Raw genomic sequence first — 9,806 nt, 5'->3', positions numbered from 1 at the left:
TGGGCATCAGATATTTCCCTTCGCAAAATATAGGTTGTTATGCGATTATGTTTATACAATTGTGTGTGAGGACTGAGGAACATGTAACGTTACTAAAGGAACATATTTCTGCCTAATTGATTTGCTGTTTTTTGCTGTATAAGAGGGGTTAAAAGAAAGTTAATGTCCGAACTTGGCTGTTTACGTAGCCTTTTCAAGCTCTGTTGATAATATTTTGCAAAGTCACTGCTCGTTGTCGCTCTGGGGACAAAAGAACGAACCCCGGGCCCGTACCCTGGTACTGGTAGGCTTGTGTAAATATTGGCTGAAGGATAATTATGCAACAGTATTCGAGTAACGGAGCAAAGTCCAACCATGACAAAGAGCTTTATTTAAAGAAATGGTGACTAGGTGGGGTTTAATAGCGTTGCTGAAAAGCCTTAGAAAAATATACGTATCGCCTTAAGTCGCGTATAAATGCTCCTTAACTGAGCCCGTACATATATGGGATGCACAGATATGATGCCTATATGTGTGTATGGGTCCAGTATCTTTATGGTTTTGGGGCATTTTTATCTTTAAATGTGGCTTACAGCAGCAAACTACGTGGATTGGGGGTTCATATCTGTAGCAGCAGCACAGAATAGATCATGTTTTACTGATCTGATTAACCAGCATAGGAGGGGGGGCTAAATATGAAAAATTCTAAGGAGGATGCGAATTAACACTGCTATGCCGGAACAGTCCAGATCAGCGGCCCGGTGTTCCGCGGGTTCCTGCTCCAGGCCCGCCGACCCGGGATGACCACGCCTGTCGGGACCTTCTCCAGCGCACCCACCGACACCAAGACCACGACGTGCACCGCTGCCGACAGTAGCATGACGCACGCGAACACTAACGAAAAGCAAGACATCACCCTGACCTGGAACGCTCCTGCTGCCGGAGCCGGTAGTGTGCAGTTTATGTAAGGCGCCTTACGATTTTTTATTATTATTTGCTTTGGGACAGACGAGGACAATGTGGCACTCCACTCAAGTTAGTAACTTATTTCTACACGTCAGTCATCCATCCGGTGACGCTATTTGTATGTGTCAATTTCAACAGTGACACACACAAAGTACAGACAGAGGGTAAAGGTAGTATTTTCACCTCCCATTTTACACCTTGATGAAGTGAGGAAGGTCTTGCAAAGCTTATTAATATAATAAGTGCATGGCGACCACAAAATATGCCTTCTCGGTACAATACGAGGGGGGTTCAATAAGTTCTTTGCCTCACCAAGAAATAACAAGCACAACTCAGATTTTCAGGCACAACTTCATAGTATGAAGTCTTTTATCAATATCCTCCAAATTACAAATCATTGGAGTCATTACTTTCCAGGCATTCGTTTTTTCTAAATTAGAAGGTAAGTGGGGAGAAAAAGAAGGGTGAAGTGTGATCAGACAATTTGACCTCACACCTCAGGTTGCAGATCAATTGTCCACCTTTTTTTTTCGTTATCCCTTACCTAACGTTACTGGGTGTCGCCTGCAACATGATGATCACAATAATTTGAATTTTGGTACACATTTATATAAGACTTTATACATGTACGTGGGGTTATCAATAAGTCCCCGACTTACCGAGAAAAAATAAGCACAGCTCAGATTTCGAAGCATAGATGTCAAGTATAAAGTCTTATATAAATATGTACCAAAATTCAAATTAGTGTGATCATTACTTTGCAGGCGACACCCAGTAACGTTAGGTGAGGGAGAAGGAAAAAAACGTGGACAATTGACCTGACCTGAGTGTGTGGGTCAATTTGCGCTGCTGGAAGTTAGAAACCCAATTCTTTTTGCTTGAAATAGGAAGAGAATCATTATCAAACATTTTGACAACGTCTTTTGTTAATTTATGGCATGGGAAACTAGACCCACACATGTCTGATCACAATTCTCACAACTTTTTTCTCGCCACTTACCTTCTAATTTAGGAAAAACGAATGCCTGGAAAGTAATGACTCCAATGATTTGAAATTTGGAGGATATTGATAAAAGACTTCATACTATGAAGTTGTGCCTGAAAATCTGAGTTGTGCTTGTTATTTCTTGGTGAGGCAAAGAACTTATTGAACCCCCCTCGTACTGCCTTGTTCCAGTGTAGGAGATAACTAAGACATTTTAGGTATATATCATTCACTAGGTATATATCGTGGCAATAGTTTTGATGTTGATTATCATTTATCATCCTCTGTGCTTTAGCGCCACTGTCGCAGAGGCGAAGGTGACGTATTGGATGAACATTACGTCAACAGAAGTTACTGAAGGTTGGTTGTTAACTTGTTACGTCATAGAGAAAGCCTTAAGAATGATTCGATGGCATACCTTATTTAGAATGATTATATAAGTGGTAAACAATCCATATACATGCGTATCTTAAAACACTTTAGAAGGCTTTTGAGGCAGCCTAGCATGCGCAATGTCACAACCAGTTCAAGGCCACTTGTTGTAGTAAAATTCTGCACTTTTAATAGGAACCGACAGATGTCGCTGGTGAATGGCCACTTACTTCATGTTTGTGTTCCAGGTTCGGCCAGCGGTGCCAGTTTCGCCAAGCCGACTTTCTACCTCATCATGGCTCTCTGTTTTCTGCAGGCGGCGTTTTTCCTGAAGTAGAATCACGTTTTGGTATTTTTTATACAATGAAAGTACGCCTTTTATTAGAGTGAATAGCAGAATCAAATGTAGAATGTTTGAACGCAGTGACCACGATCATATCACGTTAAACTTGAAGAACTCAGGCCTCTTGATTTGTATCTGTTAGTTATGTGGCAGTAATTACATATACAGCTTCTATGATACACCCGGTAGTGTCCAGGTTTAATCACCCAACATGACGGACAATACTTACGTCACAGTCACGTAATATGTCAAACCATATATGGTCAATGCAATAGAACTAGTCTGTATACATTTACAGAGGGATGTAACAGTGATTGTTTACACACAAAATCAGCAATTGCAAGACAGGGTCATATTTTCATAGCAAGGTATAAACACAATACTTGATTATTTGTTTGTGCTTTTGTCTGTTTATTTTTAATTAGCAAATGTATACCTGATGCAGTACCGAGCGCTTCGAGTGAAGGCGCTCTTCGGAGCACCTGCGATGTTATCAATAATCAAGGACGTTATATGCAGTCCTTGTAAAATGAATAAATAATGAATTAGTGTAGCGACATACCAATCGTGTTTGACCTGCATACTAGTACTCTTTTTATATACCAAACTGGTCTCAACGAGTTTGAAAAATTTCTAGATCTATATCTAGACGATAGGATAGAGACGATAATAAAATTTTGTGAACAAAAAAAGGAATTTTTTATTTTTATTTCACAACTTCATTTATAACATTCTGTACCGGCACCCACCCCTATTTTCCACCACTGTCTCGATCATTTGCATAACAAGACGTACTTGAATTATGTATAAGATGCCTTCACCTTTGTCATGTTACCCATGATTCCTGTCGCTGCACAAGTGTACTCGGGAGTCTGTACTTAATTACACTAATGAAACTAGGCAGTAAAACTTACTAAACTTGCTATAAACATATCACGCATAGAAATATGTAGAATGATGGAGAAAAATTTCCAAGTCTTGCAGTGCTTAGCTTTGTGTGCTTCACTGTCGTAAAAACATAAAAACAAACCAACTATCCTGATTTGCATACAAAATCACCTGTAAAACAGGTCTTACAACAACTGTTGTTGAATCACGTGACTCGCCTCGTTTCGTCCTTAAGCACGGGCCATTAGGACGGGTGTGTCAGCAAAACTCCAAAACAAGAGGAAATGGCGGCACGCAAACTTGTTCTCGCTGTGTGTGTCGTCCTCGTCGCCGCATTTTTCCCGGGCTGCGATGGCCGCGGAAGCGGAGCCCCCACCTCGGCTTGCACCAGCATGAGCCCGGGACATCTAAACAATGGCACCGCGGTTACTGAGCAAAGCTCCGCCAGTCCTTACTCCATCGTAGTGGGGGATAAATACACCCCGGGGAGGACCTTGTCAGGTGAGTGCTTGTACAATACTAGAAATATGGCCACCTGTACAGAATGTCGTGTTTTTTTTTTACCTATAGTAATTTGGAGAGACTACAAGAATCACGAGTATTGATCAATTTACGATTATGAATGCTTACATTCACTGATATAGAAAACAAGAACAACGCGTACACAGACAGACGCTAGTCTCCAAGTATATGCGTCAGTTGGAGAAAAAAAGAAGAAGAATTCAGCCAAATAGCCAGGGGAAATTAATTGCCATGGGATTTCAGTCAGTATTTTTCAGCCGACCAGTTCATTCCTAGGCCAGTTTAACTCCTAATAGACTTTTATTCCAAGTTACTCAAAGGCCCCAAGAGACGCCGGTGAAGGAGGCTAGCCAAAGTCCCCTATCACAATTCGGCCAGGCCGGGCTCTGGTAGACACGAACACGCGCATATTCGTGTGCGCCATAAAGTTCATTTACGGTCACAATGGATTCACCGCTCTGACACCTGATTACTGTACGGTAGGTTGCACAAAAGCCTTTTGTTGCCAAAGAGCACGAGTGTAGATAGCGATTCGATCCTGACAATAGGGTGAGAGAGTCGTTCAACGGATGTTTACGGTCAGGTTTTCTCAGGAAAACATCGATTTGGTTCAGCAAGTTGCTGAGTGGAATTTTTGCCGTCGACATGGGGAGTCGAGAACACTTAACAATTCTGTGTTGGACATAATTTCGGCACGTACTTCTACCCCTGTGGGACAGAATTGTAGCATGTACTTTGAGTACATCCAAGTTATGTACTGTTATCAGTTGCCTACCACTCATATAGAGCGCGAAGATCAAGAAACTGTGGTATTTTTCTCACTGGATCTTCAGCCAGATAATGACTCACAAAAATTTGGAACATTTCTCCCCTGGGAAAATTTGACCTTGCCTCGCAGCGCTTTTCATATGCAAATTAGACAAAGGGCTGGCTTACGTGACCAAGGGGATGACACAGCATGACTTGCAGATATCCAACAGGTGGAATCCAATACACATCTATTTTTCAAGCGACAGAGAGGGAAAAATCTAATTTACGCATTCGTCCATTTCACAGGTCCCTTTTGATGCAGGAAACAATGGTGAACTTTGTGAAAAGTAGGGAACAAAAGGCTAGGAGTAGACCCTAGCTTCTACTGCACTAGCAAAAACCTGCCGACCCTTGTCTTTTTTGTGTCGACCGCTAGCGAGACTTAAACGTTCCGACATAAGTGAAGAAATTCAATACAAAATTCTTGTACCATTACCAGAAACACGGCATTTTGCCAGGCCTTTACGAGTCTAGTCATTTTTTTGATGGACTAAAATAAAAATGGACTATAATAAATATAACACTCCTCTCGCTAAAGCCAAAGTGAGCCCCATTCCATATTTTGTAGCCCTTTTGAAAACAGCCAACTTTACCTCTCGTCGAGATGTTTCATTTCACTATTGTCAAAAATAAACGCGGTTTTATTGCAATCTACTTATAATATACTTATATGTATATATATTACTTCTTTCATATATATATATATATATATATATATATATATATATATATATATATATATATATATATATATATTACAAATCATAAAAATTCAATATTGCTTATTTGTCACATATGCTCATTTAGCTTTCCCTCAAGGAGCGTTACTTTGTGTGTGTCGCAATTGCAAATGTTATACTTGTCATACGTTAGTTTATGTATTTGCTATGTTAAGTCCTTATTTTGACTGTGTAAAGTTTTTAATATAATGCCTAAAAACGTAATTTAGCACCTTATGGAATTTAACTAGTTCACCTTTATTAGCATGGTAACCCATGTCCGTTGTACCTAAAAACAGGATGTTTTGGGATATCTAGTAGATACACGGTGGTTTGAAGTTACATTCTTTTCAATATAATGCAGTTTTAGACAACCTTCCGTCGACTTGATATGCCGAAGTACCCTGGTGTTAGATACAACGGACAAAGGTGAACTAGTGTTATATAGAGATTGTGTTGGAACAACAATCAATAAACAAATTATTATCAGTTCGTTTCTTGGGGCTAAGCTACAAGAAACCGTTGTTGGTGATGGGAACATAGACAAACTGGAAACAATACATGTACTTGTAAACAGTCTTCTTTTAAAATCTTTGTAACGTTACAGTTCAAATCGTGGGCTAAACATTCTTCTTTTAAAATCTTTGTGACGTTACACTTACAGTTCAAATCTTGGGCTAAACAGTCTTCTTTTAAAATCTTTGTGACGTTACAGTTCAAATCGTGGGCTAAACAGTCTTCTTTTAAAATCTTTGTTACGTTACAGTTCAAATCGTGGGCCCAGTGTTCAAGGGGTTCCTGCTGCAGGCCCGCCGACCCGGGATGACCTCGCCTGTCGGGACCTTTTCCAGCCCGCCCACCGACACCAAGGCTATAGAGTGCACCGCTGCCGACAGTAGCATGACTCACGCTAACACCAACCCCAAACAGAACATCACCCTGACTTGGACCGCTCCGTCGACTGGCGTGGGAAACGTGCAGTTCGTGTAAGCTCATGATCAGTATGCTTAAAAAAAATGAAAACGATGAAAAAAACGTCTTGTCTCTCTATTCTAGTGTTCCTTCCTTTTGATTTTGTTATACCCCCATTAAAAACTGGCCACGCTGGAATAATTTTGCGGGGAATTTGCTACTCTCTGCTCGATAGATAAATTCAACTACATTCTGGCAGACGATAACCCTTACTGTGTACAAGTATAGGCCACATATATCCACGGTTTATACAGAAGAACCAATAGTGTAAATGACATACTAGACCCAATATGTTGATTTATTCATACCTATAGATATCCATATATGTCTGATTAGCTGTACTGTAAGTAGTTGTTATGTCGTTAGTAGTTGTCGTTACTAAAGTTGCTGTATCTTTGTCGTGTCAATAAAGATTTCTATCTTGATTTTATGGATGACATCCCCTGGTAATGCGCGCAGGCGAAAAAAGAAGACGAAAATGTAGCAAAAAAAAATACTGCTAAACCACAAGACTATAAATCCAGTCCATTCTTTCCAATGCTTGATTTGTACTGTTCACTACTAATAAGATTGTAATAGGCAACCAACGCCATTTCAATCATGTTTATATTGCCATTCTTGGAACATGCACTGACCATGTACCCCTTTACACTGGAGAGCAGATCCTCGGGCAAGCAAAAACGTTTGATTGACCAGGGTTGCTATTGGGTGACATGAGGCCACAGTTTTTTTTTTTGGAATAGGCGAAAATCAATGCGCGCACTGATGCCATCCATAGAATTAAGTCAGTGTGGCCTTATGCAAATTACGTTATTTAAGTACATTAAAAAAATGTATGGCTCTCATCATATTCTGGTGACGTCTATGTTTAAAAAACTCTTGTTTATATTTGAATAGTGCGACTGTTGCAGAGGAGAAAGTGACGTATTGGATGAACATCCAGTCACGCCAAGTCAGGCAAGGTAAAGTTCACATGTTTTGATGTACTTCACATGTAAAGTTCACATGTTTTGATGTACTTCACATGTAAAGTTCACATGTTTTGATGTACTTCACATGTAAAGTTCACATGTTTTGATGTACTTCACATGTAAAGTTCACATGTTTTGATGCAGATTTTCACTGGGAAACGAGGATGATATTTTTCTCGCATGCTCTGAATGTGCAAATTTTAATCAAGCTGAACAAGCTAGGAATGGCCGGATGTAAACTGCTAGAATTAATAAGCTAAAATGACTCTATATTATAGTTTGTAGACATGTAGCATAAGGCCAAAGGTCTATAAAATGTAAAACATACATACAGTTTTCGATTGGATGGATGGAAAACTTCCATTGTCAAGAACAGCAAACATTCAAATACATAACAAGGTTGATTTCAATGGAAACATAATATTCACATTGAATATTCCCCTTGAAGACTCAATTTTGCCTTTTTTTTTCTCTCCAGCGAGCGGCGCCATCTTTGCCCAGCCTACCTTCTACGTCATCATACTCTGCCTCCTCCAATCAGCGTACGTGATGGCGAAGTAGATCACGTGATGCTGAAGTAGATCACGTGACCGCGTCATTCTGCCAGTGACGCCAACATTTAGAGAACAAAATCCATCAACGGAACCGCGACTTTCTTCTACTCTGTTCCTCTCTCCTTTGCATGTATTGAGCTTTTGCTTTTGCTTTATGTCTTTTTTTTACTCATGTCATTTTTGTATGTTTTTCCTTTTTTCTTCTCGTGTCGCTCTTGCAGGTCTGTCTTTTTGTACTGATGTCAAATAATTTAGTTTAGATTTGAAATAAAGTTAGTGTCGCCTAAGATAAATTTACCAGCAATACCTTCGAGGATACAAATTTCATCTATGCAAATTTGATACAAATGACTTAAAGTAAGGTTTTATAAATCCACTATGCAAGGTCGCGTATCCAAGATTCCTTATGATAAAATTTAAAAGCTATCAGTTGCTACCTGTTACTTCTGGGTGTAGTTTCAATATATTTCGCAAAATGGCGCTGCAAATGGGAGCTTCGCTTTCCTTTTGAATGAGTACGCAATATGTAATCAGCTTTGCCATAGAATGCGTAAAGCATATCTTTTATTGCTTGATGGTGGAAATAAAGTGGGAAAAGCTACGTCTGTTTCAATGATTTTGTTTGAATAATATCCAAGCAGATACTAGAGGGGAAACCGTAGCGGTGGACTGGCTACCATCTTGACATCTGCTTGGAGATGGGCAGAAGATATATACGCGCGGTAACGTAATGTAAATGCATATAAGTTCGCGGGGATTTAATTTCGCGGTAGCGGGAAAAAGGATTTTTCGCAGTGGTTTTAAGTTCGCGGTAACACCATAGACTGCAGTCTAATACCATAATTAAGATTATTCGCGGTGGTTTTAAGTTCGCGGTGAAGTGGACACCGCGAAAACCGCGAACATTAATCCACCGCGAACATTCTATTCAATCATAATATTCAAGCGAACGTAGGAACTGACAGGTACATACCAACCTACATCCCACATCTGCTTGAATATTCGAATTCAGACAATTTGAGAGCATCAAAACGAATAAATATGTCTGTCACGTCAACATGTTCGTGTACAGTTACATTTCGCTGCTGTGTCTTTCCGAAACTTGCCGGCATCATATGTTAATGTTTGGCTGAGATAAGGTTTGTACTGAGTTATAAACTGAACTTGGCGAGGGATAAAAGAGAAAAAGCTGTCAAAAGTTTCATGATGGATGAAGGGTGTGACTTTTCCGTGTTTGACGTGTGGAGGAAGGGGGGGGGGATTAAAAAGAAGTAAAGTATAATCATAGATGAAATGAACGAAGAGAAGGTTAAAGTTTAAGTTAAAGAAATATTATCCATTGAGACGTTTGCTACCTAGGCGACTATAGTTGACATCAATCAGAAAATACCACATTTTCATCACATGAATTACCCTTCATTTAGCAATATCTCATCTCCAACTCCAAGCAGAGGTAATGGTCCCCTAACTTAGAATACCTGGCTTTTCTGACAGGTCTTTAGGGGTAAAACACTCATCGCTAGAGGGTACTTCAAACTACTGGAAACCTTACCTACATAGCGATTTAACAAAGGGAGGAATGTCTGCGGGATTTAATTTTGCAGTGGGGAGAAAACGGAGTGATCGCGGTGGTTTGAAGTGCGCGATTTAAATCTTAGCGCAGGATTTTACTGAAAAAGGGCAACCGTTCGCCTTGGACTCTACCTTCAGCGTGCTACCCTGGGT

At 40.0% G+C, this 9,806-nt stretch overlaps 2 protein-coding genes across 2 annotated transcripts; both read left to right on the top strand.

The window, feature by feature from the left end:
- The first annotated feature begins 694 nt into the window (after window positions 1-694).
- On the top strand, window positions 695-3,206 carry LOC118405802 (putative defense protein 1). Its single transcript, XM_035805569.1, has 3 exons — window positions 695-943; window positions 2,226-2,290; window positions 2,551-3,206. Exons 1-3 carry the CDS (start codon window positions 780-782, stop codon window positions 2,637-2,639), a joined length of 318 nt encoding a protein of 105 aa, XP_035661462.1. The 5' UTR covers window positions 695-779; the 3' UTR covers window positions 2,640-3,206.
- A 537-nt stretch (window positions 3,207-3,743) lies between these two features.
- Window positions 3,744-8,417, top strand: LOC118405801 (putative defense protein 3). The gene is made up of 4 exons (XM_035805568.1): window positions 3,744-4,034; window positions 6,351-6,570; window positions 7,454-7,518; window positions 8,006-8,417. Exons 1-4 carry the CDS (start codon window positions 3,818-3,820, stop codon window positions 8,086-8,088), a joined length of 585 nt encoding a protein of 194 aa, XP_035661461.1. The 5' UTR covers window positions 3,744-3,817; the 3' UTR covers window positions 8,089-8,417.
- Window positions 8,418-9,806: the final 1,389 nt, after the last annotated feature.

The sequence above is a fragment of the Branchiostoma floridae genome, chromosome 18, assembly GCF_000003815.2.
Source record: "Branchiostoma floridae strain S238N-H82 chromosome 18, Bfl_VNyyK, whole genome shotgun sequence".
NCBI lineage: Eukaryota > Metazoa > Chordata > Leptocardii > Amphioxiformes > Branchiostomatidae > Branchiostoma > Branchiostoma floridae.
This window is presented reverse-complemented; position numbering and strand designations above follow the sequence as displayed.